The sequence below is a fragment of the Cyrtonyx montezumae genome, unplaced genomic scaffold (assembly GCF_038088225.1).
Source record: "Cyrtonyx montezumae isolate F1298 unplaced genomic scaffold, pur_monq_1.0 scaffold_20, whole genome shotgun sequence".
Classification (NCBI taxonomy): Eukaryota; Metazoa; Chordata; class Aves; order Galliformes; family Odontophoridae; genus Cyrtonyx; species Cyrtonyx montezumae.
The window spans coordinates 797,362-824,686 of record NW_027071937.1 but is presented as its reverse complement, the minus strand read 5'-3'; the positions used below and the strand labels follow the sequence as shown (position 1 = coordinate 824,686).

Sequence of the window (27,325 nt, the reverse complement as noted above, 5' to 3'; positions counted from 1 at the left end):
AATGGGGGACCCGAGAAGTGAAGTGCTCCTTGCACGCAGATCTTGTGTTAGTTGCGCAGAAGCCACTGAGCAGAAACAAACTTGAGGTATGTGATTCGTATTAATATTGATTAGATACTTGAATTGCAGCAGATTGAAATGCATTTTGCATGTTATATGTGGTTTGACACAGTGGGTATTGTAATGTGAGGGTTTGGCAGATCCTAAGTCATGGTGAACTGAAAAATGGTTTTTTTTAGCTCAACTTCAGGAGGTGGGTTGTTAGCTTATCTAAAGAAGGCTTGTTTGTTGTTACTATAAATATTAATGATGATGAGATATTTTAATCTGGGGTAAATTAGCATGGAAGCTATTCAAGCTTGCTTAGGAATTCTTTCTCAGTAGGACGGAGCGATCTGAGTTTGGCCTTGCCCTGCCCTGCCTGCAGTAGATCTGCCCAAACTTGCTTTGGAAGTTGAGTCTTGCTTAGCCAGACGCAGGAAGAGCAAATAACCCTGAGCAGGAAGCGGAGGAGGAAGAAGAGTTTGGTGTACCGTGGCAGTACTTGCTGCTCTGCTTAATCTGTTTTCTCTCCGATGAACTGCAGAAGTGTGTAACAGTGGGGCCCTTATTTCTGTGCCACAGTACGGAACGCGCTCTGTGTGCTGCTGTTCAGCACCCAGACATTGAAAGGAGCACTCCACGGGGCTCTGAGATACGAGAAGCAGTGTGTCCCGTGTTTACCGAAGGCGTAGATCGCCCTGGATTCTGAAGAACTTCGGGCATGCTGATAGTGTGGCAAAACATCGCAGTGCGGTCAGCACACGCAGTCCGTCGTGGCAGGGTGCTGTGAGGTGAAACGCCTTGAATTGCTGCAGTAAGTTTTCCAATTAGTAGCTTGTTAAGAGATCTGACAGGAAATGAAGTGTTCTCCTATCAAAGTGAAGTTACCAGGATTAAAAAATAATTTGCAGATAGCACGAGTTATTGTTTCTTCAGATGTGTCAGATAGTTGGATTTCTACATTTCCTTCATACAGTTCCACACAGACATCTTTTGCTTCAGGTTTGAGGAGTGGTCGTTATGAAGTAGGTAATTGGGTAATTATGGGTGGCTGCTTCATCTATGAGAAACTGATAAACAGGAACCGTAGCAGCCGAAGCAGTGCCGTTCTGTCTGCTCTGATGCTGCCTGCTGCAGTGCATTACCAAATACGTAAGTGTGGCTAATTGCTTCTCAAAGCTCTTGTCCTGAGCGTGGCCTGGCGTGAATGCCGTGCGGCGTGGGAAGCTTAGGGAATGCAGCTGTTGTCTGCTTGTGCTGACCAGGAAGGGAAGAGGTTTCTGGAGGGAGCAGTGCCTCGTGTAGGTGTGCGGATGGTAGGTTCCCCTTTCAGGTCTGGGCTGTGTGAGCGGAGTGGTAGCGTGTTGCTTAACCAGGTTGGTCGGTCTGTTTTTTGACGTTGCTGTGTGCTTTCTTTAGAGTGAGTGTGAAGGCTGCTGAAGGTCCATGTGTGTCACAGTTCCAGCTTTCCATCTCCAGTGTTCTCAGACGTCTGCCAGGTGTGGAAGGTGAACGCACACTTGTTTGCACTGCTTCTTGGCTATGCTTGCGTGACTTCACAATAATTCATTTTTCTCAAACTGGTAATAAGAGTGAATGAAGTATTCCTTATCTGCAGAGGTATATTTTGGTAGCAATTGGTAGTTGCCAGCAAGTTTAATGTTTTGGAGGACTGTAAAGCCAAAGAAGCTGCTGATCCCTTTCTCATGTATTCAGGGCACAAAGTGCTGTCAAGCAGTCAGCATCTTGCCCTGTGGAATTTCACAGTTCCTGAGGAAACAGCCGTGCTTACTAACCTCCCTCAGCTCAGTTTCAAAGCAGTTCTCCTCTCACTTTCATTACGTTTGTGTTCTGCTGTGCAGATAGAGAAGAGACTCAAAGTAGTGGCAAGTTGATAGGGTATTAATAGGTGACATTACAAATCATGGCAGTGTTGTTGTGGTCTTTTCAGCTGTTCTGTTGTGCTTTTTGCTTGCTGACCAGACAGGTGACGTGCATGCATATTCGGACTCCAGGCTGTCAGGGAGTTGTACTTGCTTTCTGAGTATTAGCTGATTTTTTTTAAATTTATTTCTCTTTTGATTGATTGTCTTTAACTCTAGAAGTTATTTTTTTTTGCAGACAATATCAAGTTTGGTGCTATTTTCCTGCAGGCCCTAAAATTCTGTGACTAAAAATAAAAATGAGTTGCAAGAGTTATTCGTTTCTCAAAGAACTTTGGCAGTGATGTCAGTGTTTCTTTTTTTTCTAATCATTTGTCTGGGACTGCCCTAGATGCATCAGAATTGCTGCATCCTTGAAGTTTTTTGCTCGGTCTCATCTTTGAAAAGCATAAATGCATGAGCTGTAGCTGCTGATTAGGGTCACTGTTTTTTGTTTGCTTGCTTTTCTTTTTTAAGGAGAGCTTTGTATACAGGTTTGTCTGTATTTGCTAGGAATGGCCTTTAAGCTATCAGATGTAATAAGATATATATAGTTTAATGCATAAAGACATGTGACAGTATTTGTTTCTGTTTCCCCTGGGTTTTTGTTCATACATTTATAGTTTACCCTGACGTAATTATACACCCGCGGAGCGGCCGTCGCTGCCAGCACGCCTGGTTATCAGGCTCTCACAGTGGGGAAAAAAACACCAACAAGCAGCAACAAATGTAAAAGCTTTCCTGATTAGGGAACTAATCTGTATTCTTCAGAGGTGATCATCTCCTGCTCTGCTGAGCAGTGAACCACAGATCTTTAAAACAGTAAAAAGAGCCTGGTAAATTATTTGTAGTTTCTCAAGCATGGAATGAACAGTCTTGTAGAGCTGGGCTTCTCTGGGATTGTAGGAGCTAAGTTTACCTTTAAACCGTAGTGCAGCTTTCAAGGGTTATCCACCACATCCCTCAGACCTGTATCCATTACCAGGGTAGCTGACAGCTGTGTATTATATCTGGATCAAACCCTTGGTGAGTGTGAGCTGGAGATACCATTGGCTCCCATGCAAGTGTCCCTGATGTGCTGACATGACAAGGGGTTAATGGTACTGACAGCTCAGAGATCTTACATAGAGGCAGAAGGGGCACAGAGCTATTAACTGCTAAGCTTATGGCCTTCTTTTTTCATACTTAATGCTCATTACTTCATTGGGGCTGACAGAACTTGTTTCTGTTACTGCTCGAATTCACCGATTTCGTTCCTTTTTTTCCTTTCTTTCAGTGAGTACTGTGTAGTCTGCAGTCAAAGATGGTGAAGCTGGATATACAGACGCTGGCTCATCACCTCAAGCAGGAACGACTGTATGTAACCTCAGAAAAGCAACTTATTCAGAGGCTGAATGCAGATGTGTTGAAGACAGCTGAAAAGCTGTACCGCACAGCGTGGATTTCCAAGCAGCAACGCATCAATTTGGACAGACTGATCATAACAAGGTGACTTGGAGGGGTGGTGGCCCTGGGGAGAACAACTGCTTAAACTTCTGGGAGTTGCAGCAAAGCTACCAGGATTTTCACACTTAGAATCTAGAGTCCTTTGCTGTGCTAATTTTAAAAGTACTTTTAAAAAATAAGTCTAAACTGAGGTATCTGGCTCATCAGAGACTTGTTTCTTGTCTGCTTAAACTGCTAGCTTTCTAATGTGGGTATTTGTTTTCTCTTTGTGGTTTATGGGAACGAACTGTTCTTATTCCTGAATTTGGAAATCACTTGGTTTAACTATATGGAAAAACTCTTTTTTTGGGGGGGCGACGTCTGGTAAATTTGTTTGCTTAAGAGTTTACTAAGTGTTTTGATGTTTTTCTTAAGTGCGGAAGCTTCTCCTGCTGAGTGCTGTCAGCATGCAAAGATCTTGGAGGATACGCAGTTTGTGGATGGATATAAGCAGTTGGGATTTCAGGAGACTGCTTATGGAGAATTCCTAAACAGATTGAGAGAGAACCCTAGGCTTATTGCATCCTGTCTGGTTGCCGGAGAGAAGCTCAACCAGGACAACACTCAGAGTGTCATTCACACAGTCTTTACCTCCATTTATGGCAACTGCATCATGCAGGAGGATGAGAGCTACCTCCTGCAAGTCCTTCGTTACTTGATCGAATTTGAACTTAAGGAGAGTGACAACCCGAGGCGGCTGTTGAGACGCGGCACTTGTGCGTTCAGCATCTTGTTCAAGCTTTTCTCTGAAGGACTTTTTTCTGCAAAACTCTTTCTTACTGCTACTTTACATGAGCCAATCATGCAGCTTCTGGTCGAAGATGAGGATCACCTGGAAACTGATCCCAACAAATTAATTGAGAGATTCTCTCCAGTCCAACAGGAAAAGTTGTTTGGAGAGAAAGGCACAGAAAAATTCAAGCAAAGAGTCCAAGAAATGGTTGACTCCAATGAGGCGAAGCTGGTGACCTTGGTGAACAAATTCATTGGCTATCTCAAACAAAACACGTACTGTTTTCCACATAGCTTGCGATGGATTGTGTCACAAATGTACAAAACACTCTCATGTGTAGACAGGCTGGAGGTTGGGGAGGTCAGAGCGATGTGCACAGATCTCCTTCTAGCATGTTTCATCTGTCCTGCAATTGTTAATCCAGAACAGTATGGGATAATTTCTGATGCTCCTATAAATGAGGTCGCAAGATTTAATCTGATGCAGGTATGACTCATTTTGAACTAGTCTAAAAAAAGACATGGAGAGAAATGTTCTTGGTGGTTTTTTTTTTCCTATGCTGTAACAGGTGGTACTACATTAAAAGGTAGAGAGTATTGCCCATCCTGTACGTAAGACAAACACTAACATAGTGTTTGTGTCATCATTGCTCGGAGGACGTGTTCTAAAGTTTGTGCCTGTTTGCCTGCAATATTGACTTGGAAAACGCCGTGGCATGAATTCCTTTCTCTCTTGCAAAAGTTGCAGATATACTTCATGAAAGCTGCTCTGAGGAGTGGAAGCTAAAGTGTAATTGTAACTGTAAGATGAATTCTGGAATGCATGTGAAGCTGAGTTGTACTATGCCAGGAATTTAACAAAATAATGAGATGCTTCACCGACAAAAATGTTGTCAGGCAGTAGTGGGCAGTTTGCCTGCTGGTAGCAGTGTGTTTTATTAGACCTTAGGGTATTCTGCAGCCCTCATGAGAAATGTTTCTCTCTGTGTAAATCTCAGACAACGACAGACTATAGAACTGTTACCTGATGGTATTGAGCATCATTATATTTAATGGAGGATATTTCCCACACGTATAACAGAACCTACTTTTAAATGTCTCTGAACTGGACAGTAAGTGATTCCCACGGATAATTACTGTGGTGAATTTCATTCACTGCACGTTTACTAACAGGGCCTTGCAGTAAGTAACCCTGTCCAGTGTCGCTGCCTGCATGTTGGAGCAGAGTTTGCAATTGGCAACTTTTTAAAACTGAGTGGTTTGCTGTTGGTGATCAATAGGAATTATTTTCTCTGATCTGGAGTTGTCTCTCTTCCTATTTTTTTTCCCTCCAACTTTCACTTAAAGTATATATAGCTATTCAAAATGTCTAGGTTTGAGATGTGAGAATTGAGAGTTGAATCTAGGTTGTGTTGTAAAAACAATATGGTTCCTTCCTAGGGAGGAATTGTGGATGCTCAAAGATCACCATGTGTGCAGATTTTCTAGTTAAATGCCACTGCACTTTGCTTTTTAGTATTTGTAGACTGGAGGAGTTGTTTTAACTGTTATAGCATGGTCCATCGTGATGTAGTTTTGAAATGCTTATTCCTCATAATTCTTCTCTTTCCTAGGTTGGGAGACTTCTGCAGCAGTTGGCAATGACGGGTTCTGAAGAGGGAGATCCACGTACAAAGAGCAGCCTTGCTAAATTCGATAAAGTAAGAGTCTGAACTGAAAGAGGCTACAGTGCCTGAGTGTGCTCCATCCTCCTGCAGCTTCTTTGTTCAGACATTGCAAAGGACTTGCTAAGCAGTTGATTTATGAGTTACACGTACTGAAGAGCAGATGAAATCCTGCACAGAGCTGGGAACAAGATCTTGAGTACTAGATTCAAGGTTCAGGGATTCTCAATTCTTCTCCGGCATAATGCTGCTTTGTAAAAGGAAGTATAGAAAAGATGTTAAAGCTAGTTACCTTCTCAAGTGAAAAGCTGAGTTGCTGTCTGTGTTTTTCTTCTGAACCTGAAGAAAAAACTCAGCTCTGCAGACAACTTCTGTGTGAATTCTAGTGTTGGAAAAAGTAATTTTTTAGCACAACGAACTTCTGTTCCTTTCTTGCTTTTTTTTGTTTGCCTTTTTCTGTTAGTGTCAGTCCTCTGTAGCAATTCTGCAATTACTTTCATCAGAACAGTGAAGTGAATGGGTTTTGATTTACTGCTGTTACTTACAAACTGATTTTTTTTTTCTTTTTAATGTAGCTTGAAGATTTTTCTAATTACAGTTGTGCAGTCATCAAACAAGGTTACGCATTTATTATACAAGTAACAGTCAGGTTAGAAAGTGATGCTGCATGATGTTTTCTTGTTTCACTTTTAGCCTCTGCTCAGCACATTCTTCAGGGCAGGTTGTTTGCCATAAACAGTGCAATTCCTATTGAAAATCTGAAGCTGCTCCTATACAGCGAGGCAGTTTAAAACTATAAGAAGTTTTTTCCAATCTCTGGTAAAAGGTCTTTTGTTTCCAAACTTTCTCTTGCAGAGCTGTGTTGCAGCTTTCCTGGATGTCGTTATTGATGGGCGTGCAGTTGAAACTCCTCCCATGTCTTCAGTTAACCTTCTGGAGGGGCTGAGTAGAACAGTGGTTTACATGACATACAGCCAGCTAACTACTCTGGTAATTTCTTAAGTTTTTAAGTGGAAGTAATATGAACTTGCCCCATGTGTTTGCAGGTAGTCGATAAGCAGGGCTGATAATTTACTGTGCAATTCTTAACAATGCTAATTCTAAATTTGTAGGTTGGTTTTATGCGAAATGTAATGCTGAGTGATCAACTTAAGGAAGATCGGATGGCCTTGGAAAACTTGCTAGCAAACTTACCCCAGAACAAACCAGGGAAAAGCAGCAGCCTTGAAATGACTCCGTACAATACCCCACAGCTCTCTCCTGCAACCACTCCAGCTAACAAAAAAAATCGATTGCCAATAGGTAAGGACAGCAAGCAGTCTTCTGGTATGCCTTCTGATACCATTTTTCTTTACCATTTTTTCAGTCCTCTTTTTGGTGTACTCTTTGGCTGCACCTTCAGTTCTACTTTTTATGTGTAGATGGTGAAGTATTTTCTTTTGCACAGACAGGCATCTCTACTACTTTCTGATGCAAGCACGCTTTGCTTCTCCACTCTGTACTGAGCTGGAGAAAAATGCTGCCATAGCTGTTACTCAGTCCAGTGCAAAGGGTAATAATGGAAAAAGGTGAAGGTGGGAAGTTTGCTGAGGAATGTGGTAAGATGGAAGCTCTGACACTTAATTAGTGGGACAGGATGAGATTAAAATGATTGAGTCTTAGAAGGGAGCTAATGTGAAGGAGGAAGAAGAAGAACTTCTAAAGTGTGTGTTAAGAAGAGACTGTCCCTTTGTTTTCCTCTGTTATCTGCAAGTAGCTTTTCCGATCTTGAACTTTTCCATTTCAGTAGTGTTTCCTGTTAAAATAGGAAGTATGGTGCTCTTCTGGTGTATATTAATGTGGGTGTGACCACATGGGATATCTTTGCTCATTTGAGAGATTTGGTGTTAGTTTGTAGTGGGATCCAGCTGTACAGAGCCAGCTATGAAGTGCAGGATCCTAAACCCCCAAACGAACCTATCCCATGTTGTTTTAACTCTGCATCTGAATGGTTCTGGTCTCTTAGATCATAAAATATTGGCACAATAGCATTTATTTTATGATATAAAACAGTGTCTTCGCTCAAAATTATTTCTTTTGTTTCATTTTAATGCTTTCGAAATCCAGGACAGCAATTGGCAGCCATTACTGCCTGGGATACCTCTGCTACCAATCTTTCAGCTCATATAACTCTAGTAACCCCTTTTGGTGGGTAATGCCCTCTTTCTGTTCTTTTCTGTGAAACTGTTATTTCTAACATGACTGTAGTACTTCAGCATGCTGTTGGTTTACTTTGTCAATCTGTTGCTTTTTTACTTCACTGATTTCTACATGAAGCTCATTTTGTATGTACACCTAGTTTAAAAAAGAAAGAGCAACCCGAACCTTACGTGTGTTTGATAATTTTAAAATCAAAGTTTGGCCTGTTAGTTCTGCACACTTGTCTTGTTTTTCCTAGATCAAATAAAGAAATGGCTGGTGTCATGCTACCATACTTAGCAGCCTTAATTCCACGTGGGTGTTTTTCCTTTCACAGTGCCAAACAGGGGAAGATGGGGCTACTTGAAAAGGCTGATGATGAGTCACAAAGTAGTCGAACACCTGATGCTGAATTTTTGCATCTGTGTTTCAGACAACTGCTGGAATAACTTTTCTCTGCTTCTTTAGAGAACAATTTCTCAAACAGTTTTAAGCCACAGGAACGTCGACCTTGTCTGTTGGTCACAGACTTCTTAATGTTCTCCACTAACTTACTGAGGGTCTTTCTGTGATTGGATTGCAGAATTTCACAAATGCAGAATCTGTTTCTCAAGAGATCTTTTTGTTTGTTTTTGGGTGCTTTGTAAACTTTCCCTGTTTATTTAGTCCAGTGTCAGCCTCTTTTGAGGGTATATGTCTTTTCTGGGCTCTGTGGGTGTGTTTAGCTACTTGAGATATCTTTTGAGTTCCCTTTGAATTACATGGATGGAGTACTCTTTATAACAAAGTGCAGATGATGTGTTCCCACCTCCAAGTACAGCTCCTAAGCTTCTCTTCTGCAGCCACTGAGTGAAATCTGCTACTGCTTGGTTTTATTTTGACTTCATGTGTCAAAAGGGTGGGCCAAATAAAGTTACTGAAATTGATACTGATTTGTGTAGGCAAACAGGATGTAATGTACCTTATTTCTCTAAACTTTCCTGTCAAAGATTGCTTTTTCACAGCCCAGTAACTCGATTTTATACACTAGTTCCTTCTCTCAAATTCTACTAAGACTCTGCATTTTATAAGTTTCTTAGCATGCATGTTACCAATTGAAAACATTACAGTTCTGTATTTCCATTTTTACTGTCATTTTTTCTCCCTAAACAAGGAAAAGCTTTCAAATGTTGGTTTTTCAAAATACTTTCTTAGCAACTCGTAGCAGAAGTAGGTCAAATATTCTCATGGATCAGCATGGGGATCACGAAGGGTCCTCCCAGGAGACCATCCCAGAAGTTCAGCCAGAAGAAGTGCTGGTGATTTCCTTGGGAGCAGGTCCACAGATTACTCCAGGAATGATGTCAGAAAATGAGGTATGCAACATCATGAAAGCTCAGATATTTTGAAAAATACAGCCTCCATGTTCCTCAGTAGCAGAACAATGAACTTGGGACACTTGAGTTTGGGCAGTAAATCCAGAACAGGAATGTAGAATACTCACTTTAATTTTGTTTTGTTTTGTTTGTTTGTTTGCTTTATTGAACTTGGGTATTTAATGTCAGTCCTCCCTGTGTTAGAAGTTGTTTACCAACAACTTGGTACATCTGTAAGGTCTGAAAGTCAGTATATTAACACAGGAAAAATGAAGCTGGCAGATTTATGAAGAGGCTTTGTCTTCTAACATGCTTAAGAGCAAACCAGACCTGCGTAAATTAATTCCATTACCTCCCTGTGTGCTTTGTCCTTTGCCTTGAGTGACATGTGTCAGTGACAGCACTGGAATGCTGATTCCAAAGTTTTTGATGGCTCAGAATTGCATCACACCAGCCAAGCTTCTTGTGAGGTGGAGCTGCAGCCTCACTGCCCTCAGATGTCTCTGAGGACAGGGCTGCTCGTACAGCTTCCTCCTGCAGGCACAGAACAGCATTCTGCTTTCATCTTTGCTATCTTGCCCAGTAGGTCGGATTGTCTCCTCTTGTAGCCTTATGTAACCATGAGTTTACATGTTAGGCTGAGGGCTGGGCCGAGGAGGGAGCTACAGGTTCTGTTGTTAGCAGGGTTTGCCTTGTGTTCATGTCTTGGCTGCCTTACGTTTTCTCTGGGCTCTTTGAAGCTAACTTTTTTTTTTTTCAAATGGAGTGTTAGAAATTTGTTCCATTAGCATGCAGGGGAAAAAAACCCACAAAATTGTGTGCAGTGTTTTGTTTACTGTGTAATTATGAGGAATAAAATAGAAAATAGATTACTTAAGGAAGTGTTGTTTTATTCCCAGGTCTTAAATATGCAGCTGTCAGATGGCGGACAAGGAGATGTCCCTGTTGATGAAAACAAACTCCATGGTAAACCTGATAAAACCTTGCGCTTTTCACTCTGCAGTGATAATCTGGAAGGAATATCTGAAGGTGAAGGGTTACTTAAGTCTTCAAGAAGCTTTGTTCCTTTTTTTTTTTCTTCTTTTTCACTCCTTAACTATGAAAGGAACTTCTGTTAAATACAGCATGCCATCTCTGCTGTTTTGTTACTTCAAGAGCTTTTCTTTTCTGTTAGTCCTTCAGAGAAAAAGGTCTGGAACTGAATTTTGGCCTGCAAAAATACAGCTTAGTCTGAAATTATGTCAGAAAGAAGTGTATTTAAAAGATGAAAACAGGGATTTTTAAAAATTTAATTGCACCACTTACATTTAAGGTAAACTGACTTATCTCTAAAATTAGAGTTCTCAGACTTTTTTCATCATGGTTTTAATTAACTGTTACATATCTCAGAGTGGTTTTTGGGCTCAGCACACTTCTTTATGAACCTCAGGCACAACAAAGCAAGGTTTATCTGTTGTATTGAAGAGGTTTATATGAAGTATATAGTGGGCATTATTTTGTATAACTTCAATCACATGGTTTTTACTCTTCTCAAAATAAGCAAACGAGCTAGTGGACAATTAAACGTGTTAATGTCAGTGTCTTTATTGACATTTAGCCAAAGTGTGCTAATGGTGAGGTTCTAGCCTTCTCTGGTAATGTGTTCTTTGGTTGTTATAATCAGTATGGTCCTCTATGAAAGTGAAGTACAAATCACAGTGCAGGTTAAGTACCTATCAAGTAGAGATTAAGAGTAGACAAACACTAGGTTTATCAGTTTGGTATTTTATATTAGAACTACTATTTCATTTCACTTTTTTTGTTAATTGTCTCCTGGATTGCTAATCCAAAATATATATATAGGAATATATATAGGAACTAGTATTCAAATCAGATTTACAATAAAATATTTTTTTCCAGGTCCTTCAAATCGCTCTAACTCAGTATCATCTTTGGATTTGGAAGGGGAGTCTGTATCAGAGCTTGGTGCAGGTCCTTCTGGGAGCAATGGTGTTGAAGCTCTGCAGCTGCTGGAGCATGAACAAGGCAGGTGCAGATTCTCTGGATCAAGTGTCTGTGGTGTTGTAGATGGGAAAGCTGCAGTTCTGCAGAAAAAGATTGAAAAATTGAGTAGTTTGGGGCAAAAATAAGTAAATGCTCACTCTGTACAATCAATTTTGCATTTATTTTTGTTTGGATTTTTTTCTTGCTGTTGTTTTGTTTTCCCCTAGAGGTATTTCTCGTAGTTCATAGGAAAAGAAGAATGTATGGGATTTTGAGACTTAAGTCCTCTATAGGAAAGTGCATTTAATGTTTTGCTTGATACTTAACTTCCTCTTCAAGGGAATAAGGAGGTCTTTCTTTAAATAAGTATTTGTCAAGCACTGGAATGAGTTGCCCAGAGGGGTTTTGGAATCTCCAGCACTATAGACTTCCAAAATATGACTAGATGTGGGCTTGAGCCAACCTGTAATTAACCATGTTTTGAGTAGCGGGGTTTGGATTTCAATTACCCCTTCCAGCCTCAGCAGTTCTGTGAGAAGTCCTTTTTATAGGAATTGTTTTAAGTTTCCTGACAATGTGTTAATTTTATCTATTACTTTGTCTGTTTGTTTCTGTCACCAAATATAGTTCAAGATTTTTCTTACACTTCAGATGTACTTCGGTGCTTTTAGGCACCATCTCTTGAGTAGTATAAAAGCACTTCACAAATGATACTTTTAAACATTATCTTATCTGACAGAATTTGTGGCTTTATTGTTTTGTTTTTAATGTACTCCTATACATTTCCAATAAGAAATAATTGGAGAGACCCTTCAAAAATTCTGTACTTTTTATTTTTATATAGCCACAACTCAGGATAATCTCGATGACAAGCTCCGTAAATTTGAAATCCGTGATATGATGGGGTTGACTGATGACAGAGATATATCAGAAACTGTGAGTGAAACTTGGAGTACAGATGTCTTGGGTAGTGACTTTGATCCAAATATTGACGAAGATCGTTTACAAGAAATTGCAGGTAACTCAGTTGTGCACTTTATCTGTTAAAATGCTCCTTGCTTGCTGTAAAATGGTCAAGTTACAAAGCTCATCTCATCTCTTCCTAAATAAATGTTTGCATTCATTAAAGTAGATCTTTTCAATGGAAAGATTTTGTGCCTGCGACCTGTATTGTGTTCAGTCACTCATTTCTGTATTTACAGTATTCTTTCATTATTACCTTAAGGACACCTGAAATGTTGTCTGATTTGTCTCTTGTGTTAGATCTGTCTTCAGGAAGTATATATGCCACTATACGTTTCTGCTTTACTTTTGCAGGTGCAGCTGCAGAGAACATGCTAGGCAGCTTGCTGTGTTTGCCAGGTTCAGGATCTGTGTTGCTTGATCCTTGCACGGGTTCAACCATCTCAGAAACCACAAGTGAGGCCTGGAGTGTGGAAGTATTACCAAGTGACTCAGGTCAGAACTGTGTAGTTTGTGCTTAGTGTGAACTGGAGGTGTATATATTAACAGCCTCTGTCTCAGATTCCTCAGGAAACGCTCTCCTAATGTCCTAACATTCAACAGCATTACCTTAATGTTTGTGAAAGCTTTTAGTATTAGAAGGATGAAGTATTCCTAGGCAGAGAGACTTGTACTTACAAAGTGCTAAAAAGAGAGAGAAGGGATTGCAGCAGAATTCTGTTGGCTTTCTTTTCCACTGATGCTTAGTGCTAACTTTGCTCACAGTTTATTTTAGTTAACTTTATACCATTGTCTCTAAGTAATGCAATACTTAATCCAGTAAAAACTTGCCAAGTGCTTATGTGGTTGGGGCACCACTATCTCGCTGAACTGGTTCATTTAGCTTAAACTCCCTATGCTAAGTCAACACTCTTCCTTCTGTGGGTGAGTTTTAAGGGAACCTGGCATTGAGTCATGATACTCTTTTCTTTCTGTTGTCTCTGTTTGTAGAAGCCCCAGACTTGAAACAGGAGGAAAGGCTGCAAGAACTGGAAAGCTGTTCTGGGCTGGGTAGCACATCAGATGACACAGATGTAAGGGAGGTCAGTTCTCGACCCAGTACACCAGGCCTCAGTGTTGTATCAGGTGGGTTTAATTGTCTCTGAAAACACACTGCTATGTTAGAACACAATCAATATCTACTTTGCTGCACTTGCTTTAATGTAATGAGAAAAATTAGCTACAACTTTATATATTCATTCATGACTTTTCAAAGCAGTAATTCTTATAAAATAATTAAAAAATGGTAGCAGTGCATCAAATAATCTGTGCTACAGTAGCAGTGGCGAGCAGTGGGGTGATGATTTGAAAGAAGTATCTACTTTCTTGTGTTTTGTTTATTATGACAACTTTAAGTAAGTCAGCATATATGTATACTTCAGCTCCTAATTTTCCACAAAGTGCGAATCAGAATGAAGCATCTTTCTAATGCTGATTTTTCAGTGTGTTCGTGGCTATGTTAAAACCATTGAAGATATAAAGCAGACATAATAAAGTCTTGCTTTAGGAGTATAGAATGTCTCTAGATACTGCTGCGAGTTAGGACTTGATTGGTGAGCACATTAATAACATTTTAGCAGATTAGGATTTTGCCTCCTTTTTGTTGGAAAAGAGTATTGAAGGTGCTTTTTTTGTTATATGGAAGGTATTAGTGCAACATCTGAAGACATTCCTAATAAGATTGAGGATCTCAGGTCTGAATGCAGCTCTGACTTTGGGGGAAAAGATTCTGTCACAAGTCCTGACATGGATGAAACGGCCCATGGTAAGTAAGATACCTGTAAATGAGCTCTCACAACATTGGTTACAATTACATGTTTAAAATCCTTCAGTGTCACATCTTACTAGGAGTGCAGTCGAAGCTGAGAATGAAAGAAAACTTCCTCTCAATTTTTCCTGTTTCAGAGGTTTTCCTTATTGCTGGCACTGTGTTTGTTTGACAAAGGGACCTGTACTCTCTAGTACGAGAGACCAATCTTTCAACCAGATCACCTTTTGCTAATTCTGTTTATTTATGTTGTCTGTAATCCCTCTTCCTCATTAGGGTTGGTCTACACCTCAGGATTTCCTGTTTCTGTGGTACGGTCCTTCAGTCATTTTTGCATCTTCCAATATTTTTAAAATAAAGAATACAAATTTTAAGCATATTTAAGTACTTCTAAAATTTTTATAATTGTTACTGAAGGCTATTTTTTTAATGTTTCTTACGTGTAGATCATTCTTTGTGCAGGGCTAATTTGTGTTTCCCTGTGTTTCAGGAGCCAGTCAGTTGACATCTCCTCCTTCTCAGACAGATTCTTTGCTTGCATTGTTTGACCCTCTGTCATCCAGTGAGGGTAAGCTATAAGGAAAAAGCTGAAAATTGGCATTCACTATTTCTGTGCTAGTTATTGACGTATTTGGATGAATGTTAATAAAATGTGTGTGGCTTCCTTTCTGTCTGTTACCTCAGGTGTGTCAGCTGTAGTACGGCCTAAAGTACACTATGCAAGACCATCTCACCCACCACCAGATCCCCCAATTTTGGAAGGAGCTGTGGGAGGTAATGAGGCCCGATTACCAAACTTTGGGTCTCACACTTTAATTCCAACTGATTTAGAAGCCTTCAAGCAGAGGCACTCTTATCCAGAAAGGCTGGTCCGCAGCAGGAGTTCAGATATTGTATCGTCAGTTCGGAGACCTATGAGCGATCCTGGGTGGAACAGACGTCCTGGTAATGAGGAGAGGGAGCTTCCAATGCCAACCAGCAGCACAGGAACAGCTGTTCTGATGGCTACATCTCAGTCATCATCTTCATCTCCCAGTAAAGACTCCTCTAGGGGAGAGGTGAGGCTCTATTCATCATTTCATGTTTATTTTTTTCCTACTGTGCTCAATATAATTATTTTTCTCTTGCCAGAAAAGTAGAAGTATTAAATGTGTTTAACTGAGGAATTACAATATGCTTCTGCAGTCTTTTTTTAAAAAAATGACCAGTGATCTTTTACAAGTGAAAACTACAGATGTTCAGAGTGAGTTAAGTATGCCTGTTCCTCTTAAATTTACTGTTTCCAGTAAATGAGACTTAGTGAGCCTTCAGAAATAGTTTGGTTGTATTGTTAAAATTCAAGTTCTGAAGATCCTGAGAAACAATTGAAAAAAAAAATATATATATATATATAAATTTCTTCTCAATTTTGGCTTTTCATACTTAAAAGCATGGCTTCTGAAGAGGGAAGCCTAACTTAGTCTACTCTTTCTGTGCACTGCTGTAGTTCTGTTGGGTTTTATTTTTTCAGTTGATAGAGTATAACTGGTAAATGTCAAGGAGAAATTCTGTCCTTACATGTGATATGGTGCATTTTAAAATGTAAACCCTGTGCTTCCACAGATTGATGAGCGAAAAGACAGCGATGATGAGAAGTCTGACAGAAACAAGCCGTGGTGGAGAAAACGTTTTGTGTCTGCCATGCCCAAAGGTCTGTCTCGTTTGGGTACCTTAGGGCATGCTGCCTTTATTGTATCTTTAATGTCTTCACTATAAAATGTTTCACTTTGAGCAGCTTATCAGATTGACATTGTGTTGGTGCACAACACAGTAGTAGCTGTCCTCTTAAAACATTTTTTCAGTCTGGCCATTATCTCAGCATAGCCCCTGATAAGTTACCGTGTATTTTTCAGCTCCAATTCCATTTAGAAAGAAAGAAAAACAGGAAAAAGACAAAGATGATATGGTACCTGACAGATATGCAACATTACAAGGTATGTGAATAATATCATCACAGTGATTTTCTCTTGTAACATGCCCTGCAGATTTCCAGAGTGCCCATTATGTGTCTATTTACAGAAGGGTATGGCCTATTGTATTTAATATTCACAGCTAGCTGTCTGAATAAGGAAGTGAATGATGATTGTTACCTTGAAGACTGGTTTTAAATTGTCATGCTTCAGTCAGTTTGAATAGTACTGGAATCTAGACTCAGGTCTTCACTTATTTTTCTAAATGTTCATTACAAAGCTTATATCCTCACCACAGCTGAGCTGTAAGGGTAGCTGCAGACACATTTCTGTGATAATTCCTTACATGCTAAATCAAACTTTATTCGAACCTAGGTGTTTAGTTTTCTGTTTGCTTAGTCGTTTCTAGAGGTCTTCAAATAAACAAGAGCCATTTGTGTATAGCATATAAATATGCTAACGATCTCATTTTATTTGCTTACTTTTATAGTTCTTCCTTTTTACTCCTGCTTTTGCTTTGGGCTTGGAATTGTGGTTACACAGAATGCAAGTAGCTATTTGTTGTGGCTAGAATCTGAATACATGGGTGTGCATTTTTTGTATTTTGCTTTCAGTTGGCATAACTCAAGGTTTACTCCTTTGTTCATAATGGCTTTTTCAGATGATCCAAGCCCAAGGCTCAGTGCACAGGCTCAAGCTGCAGAAGATATTCTGGACAAATACCGGAATGCAATTAAGCGAACCAGTCCTAGTGAAGGAGCTTTAGTAAACTATGACAGTGGAGGTGAGAACCTGACTTTTATAGCTCTCACCGACGTAGTTTCTCCCTCTTAAAGAAAAAACCAAACAATCACATCAGTATTCTAGACAAACATAGCATAGCAATGTGAGCTCTAAAACAGGAACGTTTTCTCATTGGCGGAGTCTCTCTGAGTTTGGGAATGAAATCAGTATTCCTGAAGATGGGTCATTGCGTTGCCTCTGAGGTGGTGGTTTGTTGCTAGCACACCTCTTACCAGTTTGCTTTTTTTTTTAATGGAAACTGAAGAAGTGTATTGCCTTTGAAAACAGATTCAATTTCTTCTTAGTGACTTGCAGATGGTGTCTTTTAATATGCTTTTTCAACTTAGAACAAATTACCTTACTGTCTCCATTTTCCCTCTTATACTAACAAGAATGAATCAGAAGGTGTTGGTCTAGGTTCTTCTGACTCCTCAGTATCACTTTTCCTCCCCATAGAGACTACAGGGGATGGTGAGAGTGTGCACGACTCTCCACGTGATGAGGCTTTGCAAAACATGTCTGCAGATGACCTCCCAGACTCTGCAAGTCAAGTAGCTCAGCCACAAAGTTCTGCTTTCTCCTATAGGTAAATGCATTTTCAAATTTAGTCTTGCCCACAAAGAAGATTCGAAAGCTGAAGCCATGTGATCCATTCCCCCCCCCCACACACAAAAAAAAAAAAGTGAATAATAATGTTTTCAGTTGTAAGCATCTACATGCTTTCAGTTTTTAGTGTCTCAAACTGTTGTATTTCCAGTGAGGTGGGAGGGGATAGGAGAGCTATGTTTAGGAAAATTGCTGTGAAATGGGTCTAAATGGTGTATCATCAGAAGTGATACTCTTCTGTCTTTCTTCTGTCGTGACAACATTGGTATGTTCAAATTATGTCACATAATTTTTAGTCAATATTTTAAAAAGAAAAAGAGGTATAGAATGCTTGATGAAGAAGCAGTCCTCGCAGCAACCTTGTTAAGGAAATGTTTTTTCTCTTTAAGGGATGCAAAGAAGAAATTGAGGTTGGCTCTCTGTTCAGCAGATTCTGTTGCCTTTCCAATGTTATCACATTCAACAAGGAATGGTCTGCCAGATCACACAGACCCTGAGGGTAAACTTTCTTTATACATACAGGAGTTTTGTATTGTATGCATCTCTTCCTTTCCACTGTCTCATGGCACCTGGGGGCACTATTTGTGGTAACTTTCTGTTTGTCATTGCCTTGGAAGCCATGGGCTTTCTTAGTTACCAGAAAGTTGACTGCCTACTACATCTGGTGGGTTTTTTGTTTGGTGTTGTATCTCATTATAGTCAGAGCATGAGGCTGTAGAACAGACTCCCAAGATATGTAAATATGTGTACTGTTGGGAAGTACTCTACAGTAGCAAGATAATGGCTTCAATGACTTGCTGAGTCTTCCCTTCGACTTCATTTCTATGCCTTGTGTTTGTGCCCCTCCACTGTAGGTTTATTTGCAGACAGGTGAATCTGACTCCTGATCAACTCCTCTTCATGTTTCAGAATAGTCCTCAATACTGGATAATGATAGAAAAATGTGTTCCTTGATATCTGGAAGATTCAAAGATGCAATAACGAACGCTTACTGCTTCATGTGCAGAAGTTTGTTTAAACTTTTGAATGTTTGTTTCCCATATTGAAGAACTTTTTTTTGTTTTGATTGTGCCTGTATTTCTTTAATAGTTTTCCTTTGTTCTATATTAGATAATGAAATTGTGTGCTTCTTGAAAGTTCAGCTAGCTGAAGCTATTAACCTTCAAGACAAAAACTTGATGGCCCAGCTGCAAGAAACGATGCGATGCGTAAGCCGCTTTGATAACAGGACCTGTCGGAAGCTGCTGGCCTCTATTGCAGAGGACTATAGGTAGTTTATTCTGTATCTTATTCTTAATGGGTTTCTGAATGTTTGCATTTGTTCACTAGCAGATTAGAAAGGTCCTTCATTTAAATTGTACCTCACTAAATGAGTTTATTACGTTTCTGCTTTCCCACAAAACGATGAAGTTGTCTCCTCTTTCTGGGAATGACTTACAAAAGTGTGAACCTCAAGCCAGTTCAAATAGTAAAAAACTTGAACTAAATCAGCTTGTGGCTAATAACTATCTCCAGCACTCAAAGAGATGCAGTTCAGGATTTGCTTTAGCCTTGCATTCTGCGGTGCTGGAAGGGCAGTGAAGTCTGTGTAAGACTGAACTTCCTAATTCAGGTGTTATCTTTGTTTGAAAACAGGTTCAGGACTCTTCTTGTACTACAGCTTAGCAGTTTATAAAACTATTAATTTCTATCTTTCCTGTGAATCTAATGCAGAACATTTCTTTTAGGAAAAGAGCTCCATATATTGCATATTTAACTCGATGTCGCCAAGGCCTGCAGACAACACAGGCACACTTGGAAAGGCTTCTGCAAAGAGTTCTGCGAGATAAGGAAGTGGCCAACAGATATTTCACTACAGTGTGCGTGAGGTTACTGCTGGAGAGCAAAGAAAAGAAAATCAGGGAGTTTATTCAAGGTAAGATTAGTGCAGACTGAGTTACTTTTGTTCCTTCACTCCTTACTTACCTATGTGCTAGCTTGTGTTAATGTTTCAAAGCACAACTAACTATTTGAGGAGCAGATCCCTAAAGTAACCTCTGTTTTAGCTCAGATGTGTGGATTATTGTGATTTAATGTTGTGGTGTTATGGCTGTGGCAGCTGCCTGCATTTCTCATAGGCTGGGAGAATTAAAGTAATTTGACTTTACCTGTCTTAAAAGGTTATGCAAAGTCATACTACCTAGCATCTGCTGTGAGCATGAATATTGTGTTAATAACTTCAGATCAACATACAAATGAAGAAATGAGAAATGAAGTTGCAGCATTCAGTCATTGGTACTGATGCTGTGGTTGTACCTTGGAAGATGTGGCAAGTATGTGTAGTACTTTGAATTATAGGTACTGAAGATGTGGAAATGCCATAGCATAAAGAATATTAGCACAGAGAGGCAATTCTCAAAACAGACTTTCTTGAAATAATTTATTAATATTAATAAATAATATTAAATAATTAATAATATAAATATATGCATAAACCTGGTGTAATGAAGATAGAAGAAATTTGGAGTCAGTTCTTACTCCTGGAGCGTGCAGGGCTACATATTAAATGTGTCTGTGTAGGCTGGCCTTTAGTGTACGTACTGACGTTCAAGTTCTGCTAGTAAGATTCAGTGTCCAAGGAAGGAGTTAAGCCCTTTCCTGGGTCTGAATGGAGGCATCTATTCCTGGATGATCTAAAAGAGAAATTGGCAACTGTGGCATTCAGGCTGCTGGCAGATGTGAGTGGCAGTTGTCTTCTGGTACAGAATGCTATAAATACGATGCTGATGAATTGCCAGTGATTTGGTCATGCTGCATTAACTTGGCTGCACCACTTGTTCTACATTTTGTAGGTAAACATGAATAGTTGAAACTATATGTATTTAATAAAGGTAGGGATAAAAATGGTACACATGAGTTGTCTTGATTCTTTTTTTTTTAGTCTCCTCTAGCATCTGACAACTTTGCTCGTGCTGATTCCTACCAGCAACTGTTGTTGAGATTATTCTGGGTGTTGTCTCTGTGGGTGGCAAGAATTGGTACTGCAGAGGAAGTGATTAATGTAGGATCAAGCAGAGTACTGTGAGCGTGTGCTTAACTGAATGCGTTCTACATACTTTTCCTTTATTTCCTGTATTGAATTAAAGTGCTCTCAACATGGATTTCCCTGACTAAGGTGTGGGCAGAACAGAGCCTCAGTGTTGCCAGGCAAGAACAGCGTGGATTCTGAGCTCTTCTTTCCAGAAAAACCTATTGGAAATATTGTTTTATTACCTTAACTTGAACGTGTTCTCCTTTAACGTTTTATCAGATTTCCAGAAACTTACAGCAGCAGATGATAAAACAGCCCAAGTTGAAGATTTTCTTCAGTTCCTATATGGAGCAATGGCTCAGGATGCCATATGGCAGAATGCCAGTGAAGAGCAGCTTCAGGATGCACAATTAGCCATAGAGCGCAGCGTGATGAATCGTATTTTCAAACTTGCATTCTACCCTAATCAGGATGGAGATATTTTGCGTGACCAGTAAGTCACAGTAGTTTAAATTTGTGGTTTCTCTTTTGCTGTTGGTGCAGATGGCTGCTTGTTGGTCTTAATGGGACAGGCTTGATTCTCTTAAGGCAGCCAAGCTGTACAAACTGATGTTTCATGTCAGAATATCCAGTATGAGAACCAGGAATTGCTTTAGCAACACATGCAAAAGTTTGTGTTTGCAACAGACCACAAGAGCAGAATAAAGTTAAAAGAGTAATGATTTAACATAAAGACTTTCAGTTCTGTGCATGTGCTGAGATAATAAATAAAATCTGTTTCAGGGCTCCTTCCTTATTTTCTGTTTTGGTCCAGTACTTTCCATCTAGGGCTTTTGTTGTATTTTATAGAACATCTGTTTTGAATTCTCTACTGACTTTGTAGTAGTGTTCGATTGTATGGAAAAAGTCCTCTGTGTTGCTTATTGACTTCAAGTCTATTGGTTGGGACCATCATGATACAAATTCCTGAAGATCTCTCCTGTACTGTACCAAAATAGGGAGAAACCCCAGGGGGCTGCTGGCTGCTGCTTACTTCTTATTTTTGTCATTTATGTTTGTTTTTAGGGTCCTTCACGAGCACATACAGAGGTTATCTAAAGTGGTGACTGCAAACCACAAAGCACTTCAGATTCCTGAGGTAAGAACTTCTCCTTTCCTTTGCTCTATATGTTGGGGTTCTTGGGTTTTGTGTCTGTGATGAGGAGAGGATCTTTTTGCTATATGTTTTGTAACACTTAAGTTTTCAGCCATGCAACTGAAATACCTTGCAGGAAAAACACGCTGCACCAATACTTTGGGATCATCCATTGATCTCTTCAAATTCTTCTTTTTCTTCAAATTTTACTACTTCTGTCCTAATGGTAAGATTGAAGCAGTAATACTGTACTGCTACACTAAGATGCAAACTTTCTTACAGTTTCCTTATAAAGGGTTTAAATCTTGTCTTTTAATTTCTAATGTGTCTTATGTGCTATGGCTGTGGTTTGAAGTTAACAATTTAGCTTTTAGAACTAGCCATTGTTAATGGAACATTGGCACATCTGTGCTTTTGCCCAGTGTTCTCAGGGCTAAGAATGTCTAAAAGTAGATGGGTAGACTTAAGAAGTCTGTGAGTGGATGAATTCTTGCAGTCTTCCTAGTTCAGTGTTTGATCTGTGTGACGGAAAATGATAAGCTTTCATAAAGCTGCTTATATGTGGAAGACAGACATGCAGCTCTGTGTTGTTTTGGGATAGGGTAATATAGAAGTCAGGAGAAAGTACAGTTGGATTATCTTAATTGCACATATGCTGTTCTCTCCTTGTGATTTCTTTTCATTGTAACACAGCAGGAAGCCACCTCTGTTCTGTGTGCACTGGAACCATGTTGACCCAAAGCTTCCCGTTTATCCGGAGCCTTGCTCCTGCCTCTGGTACCCCGTGTCCTCTGTGGAGCACAGTAGCATTGTGGATAAATGAGAGCTGTGCATGGGTTTCTTTCTCCTAGGTATATCTCCGGGAGGCACCATGGCCATCTGCACAGTCTGAAATCCGTACAATAAGTGCTTACAAAACCCCAAGAGACAAAGTGCAGTGTATCCTGCGAATGTGTTCAACCATTATGAACCTGCTCAGCCTGGCAAATGAAGACTCAGTACCTGGGGCAGATGATTTTGTTCCTGTTCTGGTCTTTGTTCTCATAAAGGTGAGTTCTTCTGCAAAGATCACAAACTGCAACTAATTCTTTTAACAAGCAAGCAAATTTTAGGAAAAATGATAGTTCATTTGGATAACGAGAGGCATGCTAGATTGTAAAAGCAGAGCTAATCCAGGAGGCTTAAATAGCAATGTGGTCACAGTGAAGGTTTTAGAGTCCAAGCAAACTTTGCAGTTGTAACTAAGAAAATTGGCTTTCATTGTTTTCTTCTTTGGGGTGGTTGTTCCTTTTGTTTTTTGACAAGTGTCTGTCAGCACCCATCACTTGTGCATGTTTAATGTTCTCTTTGGTGACCAAGATCCACATTACTACTGAGTTTGGAGAATGGTCTGTGATGTATAACATGCTAAAATAACAGGTTAATGTGCTGAGGTTTGTGATGGCTTTGTGTTGTGCCTGTGCTTTCCTTCTTTTCGTGGCCTTGCCTGTTTTCTGTTAGAGAAACGCTCCTCTCATTGAGTTGCATTGCTCCTGAGGGTGTGAAGTGAGGGTGCTCAGGATAAATAGTCACTGCCCTGCACTGTTACATAAGCACGTGAAAGGTGTTTGTCAGGATCGCTGCAGAAGTGGGAGTGTACTTTTATTCTGTGTCTTGTAATTCTCTAGGCTTAGTTTTGAAAACAAACTGTTAGTGTCTTTTTCTTCTTTAACCCTCAGGCAAATCCACCTTGCTTGCTGTCCACTGTTCAGTACATAAGTAGTTTCTATGCCAACTGCTTATCTGGAGAAGAGTCATACTGGTGGATGCAGTTCACAGCCGCCGTTGAATTCATAAAAACTATTGATGATCGCAAGTAACTGAGCACACAGATGGCAGACTGATAGCAGAGGAGTCTGTAAGAATGTACAACAGCTGCAAAAGCTAAGAAGAGACTTTCCTTGTATAATAGTGTACAGAATCAAGGCATTTTAAAACACACCTTTACTAATCAAATTAATTTAACAGGTTTTCCTCTTCTCTTTTGGTTGCATTTTTCTCCCCTGTAGTTACTGGCACTGCAAAAGGGACCACAGTTTTCAGGTATTTTGGAATCTCAAAACATACAGAAAAGTCTGTGTGGTTTTTCCACCACCCCTCTTCCTGAATTCTTTCTCACGTGAATAATTCACTTCATTTCTAATGGAACACTGAAACAAGAATTGGGGCTACCACTTAGTGTACTTTCTAGCTTAATACACCTTTTATTAATGAAACACCAGCCACGCTGAAAGTTTGTAGTAGGTGACATTGGTTACCAATTGTATTTCACCTAAATAGAAAACCAGAGAGGACAGTGTAAATATTATATAACTATATTTAATGGATCAGAATTATCTTTGGACTCGTTATCCTTTGAATAAACAAGCAAAAGCCTCTCTGACCTCTGACAGGGCGTTACGTACTGCGTTTTGGGAAATGAAAGGACTTCCTCAAAAAGGCAAAGATTTCAAAAGGGCAGACGGAACTATTTATTAAAATGTAATTAAGAGTACTGAAATTTCTGAAACTGGAATTTATAATAGACAGGGCTTGTTGATAGCTGGATGCTTTTTGGCTAGGGCATTAGGGTGCTGAAGGTTTGAATGTGTAAAGGAGAGGGGGTCTGTAAGTTACAATAGATAAGCCTAATATAAAAGAGGAGTTATAAAATACCTTACTGTAATATTTTTTCTGAAATATTGTGTATACTGTACAAACCCCAAACAGAGATCCTTAACAGAACCTTGGGCTGTAATATATATTTTGATTAGTGACATTAAATGCATATACCAGGGGTTTCAGTGAATGTTTTTACTAAATGTTCTTCATGTTGTCTGCTATGCAGCAGTGCAAGTTTTACTGTTCATATAAAATATTTTAAATATAACACTGTTCTTTATGAGACATATCATGACATCAGTTCAGGGTGTTTTATAGATTTCCCACCCCACCCTTACCTTAAACTGACAACGATGAATTCAAAGAAGTTTTTATGCACAATACCACATGGATTTCATGAATGAAATGGTCCGAGTGACGGCCGGTGGCTGTCGCGTGTACACAAGCAATTGCTGTTCTTTTTTAGCTGGAATTGCACTGGAAAGGGACAGTGAGCCTTTATCTTTGCCATGTCAGTATTATTCTTTGCTCTTCCTGGAGTGTGGAGTGCACTTCTGACAGAGGGACACGTTGAGATTTGGTGTCTGTGAGCGGTAACGGAAAGAAAATCTTTCTCACGTACTTCGCACAATGCATTTGTTTTGGTTTTGTGTCTGTGTGTATTTTGATGATTAAAACCTGAAAGCAACTAGTGCTCCAGAAAATAATGTGGTTAATTGAAATCAGAACCATTTCTGTAAACTGTCAAGTCTCAGTTCGGCTGTGCTGCTTGTCAAGGCATCGTTAAAGAAGCTCCTTTATTAGGGCTCTTCTAATAGGTAATTCAGCATGGCGCTTTTGCCAAGCTAATCCTAAGTGAGAAAGTGGAATGGGAACTTTTAATTTAGAGTCTTTCTGCTCCATGAGAGACTTCATTCTGTAGTGGAGCAGCACTTGGTAGAAATGCAATTCCTCTGACTGCCTTACTGCAGTAACTCAGTGTGGAGCACTGCAATATTCCAGTTATTTAGCCTTGATGGGTTATTGGTGCTGAACATGTAAGTTAATATTGCAAGCACAGCCCTGACCAATAACACTCAGAAGCGAAGCACAAATATGCCCTGGAAGATATGGCCTGATCATATCTGAAAGCAATATAAACCTATTTATAGTGAAGTCTCCTTAACATTTATAATTACTTGGGTGTTGGAGATGTTAAGACCAACGTATGAAAGTTCCTTTAGTCCTGCAGTTTGAGTTTTAGTTGAGGAGAATGTCTGATCCTTAAATCAGTCGTGTTGTGAGTTGTGCTCGTTTAAAGGATGGCACAAAGACACTAAGCTGGTGATGGCCCTGCTGGCTTTGCCTGCTGGCAGATGGGGTTTGATCAGCATCGTCATGTCTTTCAGATTTGCTCTCCTTTGTGGAAGGGGTAAGAACCATTTCCTTTGCAATCTTTATTACGTTGTGCAGAAAAATGCTTAAAACTGGACTCATTCTACAAAAATTATTTTAAAAACAGTATTTGTTTTGATGTGCCCCAGATTAGCTGAGAGACTGCACTGCAGAATTGTCCTTTGCTTTTCTATTTTTCTTAACTCCAGAAGTTCCTTAGCTCGCATTGCTTGGTGTAGGTAGAGAATTAGGTTTTCCAAAGAATTAAAGATCTTCCTGTAAGATCACCTTAATGTCCTATCACATTTTATTTTAAAATTATAAACTACGTGTATAGGAAGTGATGTTGTTAGATTTTGGTGTGCAATAGTAAATGTAAAAAGATGGCGCATAAAGGACCAAAAGTGACAGAGCTGTTGCCAGAAGGTGCCAGCCAACCACGTCCACCTGTTCCTGTAAACTTGGTGCTTTATCTTAAAATGCCTTCAACAACTGAAGGACGGATGGGGCGGTGGGGTCGTGAGCAGCAGGTTGCATTCGGAGGCTCGGGGCCTGGAGGCTGACTGCAGTGCTGGTCGGCGTGTCTGGAGGAGCTGCCAGGTTAAACGAAGGCATGACCACCCCTGTTCATTTTGCTAAGGTGGTGGTTTCCTTTTTTTGGGAAGAGGAGTGAAAGAAAAGGGCTGGTTCTCTCATCCCTGGGAATTTTTTTTTAATATCTTGAGCAAGATTTCTCTTTTAAGGCTTTCTTAGGTCCCCTTTAAGGAGAATTGGAATGGGCATGGCCTGTTAATTATTTGAGTTTAGAGGCTTTTGTTTTGATGACCTTATACTACCAAATGCTGAATGTAACTGCCATAAATTTCAGGAAAAAAAGCCACGGTCCTGTCCGCAGTCGGTGAGCTTCTGGTGAGCAGTGTCGCTTTGTGTTGCTTGGCAGTGGCATCGTTCTTTAGGCCGAATTTGAGCAGAAGTTTGAGAACTCACTGCCGCGTTAAAACTGCGCTGTGTAGAGGAAGGCTGGTGGGGCACAGGAGCAGCAGAAGGCAGACCTGTTTAGCAGCAAAGATTCAAGCAAGTGAAGCATGTGTGTGTGAAATCGAGCGTAACTTACGTGGCCGTGCTGCAGCACCGCGTGCGTGGCCTTGGGCTGGCAGCAGGACGGCAGCTCCGGGCTGGGCAGCAGCTGCTGCCTCGGTTGAGCCTGTACTACTGGAGAATTAACCTCTGCTGAGTTAGTAGTGTGTGTTCTGTACCTTTTAATCGTGCTTTACCTCTGTTTAAAAGCTTTGTACTGCCTCTCCTATTTGAAACTGGTAAAGCCTTTTTACGTCTAAATCAACGGGCTTGCACAATCTTGTATACAGGAAACCCATCTTGTCTTCAACGTGATTATTCATGTATTATTCTGTAAAACAACAACAACAAAACGATTAAAAGGAGAGCAGTTGATGTGGCTGGAGTCCGTGTTTGCGCACTGTGCCCGTGGGTTCCGCTGTGCGGGCGTGCAATGCGCGCGGCGGCGCTCGGGGCGGTGCTGCCCCCTGGTGGCCGCGCGGGGCACTGCAGCACAGCCGGGGCTGCTCGGCCCCGCCCCCCCCGGCTCGGTGCGGCCGCCGTGAGCGCGGTCCCCGCAGTGTTATTGACCTTGATTCTCTCTCATTTGCATCCGGCATTTTTCATCCTCTGGAATATGG

General features: G+C 40.3%; 1 protein-coding gene across 1 annotated transcript; it reads left to right on the top strand.

Annotated features, from left to right (window-relative positions):
• The first annotated feature begins 73 nt into the window (after window positions 1–73).
• Window positions 74–24,436, top strand: GAPVD1 (GTPase activating protein and VPS9 domains 1). Its single transcript, XM_065737377.1, has 29 exons — window positions 74–540; window positions 1,045–1,194; window positions 1,462–1,550; window positions 3,241–3,452; window positions 3,825–4,668; window positions 5,795–5,881; window positions 6,701–6,835; window positions 6,958–7,147; window positions 7,952–8,032; window positions 9,218–9,378; window positions 10,278–10,407; window positions 11,278–11,403; window positions 12,206–12,379; window positions 12,679–12,819; window positions 13,315–13,449; window positions 14,009–14,128; window positions 14,622–14,699; window positions 14,816–15,189; window positions 15,734–15,821; window positions 16,024–16,104; window positions 16,742–16,864; window positions 17,320–17,449; window positions 17,859–17,968; window positions 18,580–18,739; window positions 19,197–19,384; window positions 20,759–20,972; window positions 21,545–21,617; window positions 22,466–22,663; window positions 23,333–24,436. The coding sequence occupies exons 4-29, from the start codon at window positions 3,268–3,270 to the stop codon at window positions 23,471–23,473; spliced, it is 4,467 nt and encodes a 1,488-aa protein (XP_065593449.1). The 5' UTR covers window positions 74–540; window positions 1,045–1,194; window positions 1,462–1,550; window positions 3,241–3,267; the 3' UTR covers window positions 23,474–24,436.
• The last annotated feature ends 2,889 nt before the right edge of the window (window positions 24,437–27,325 follow it).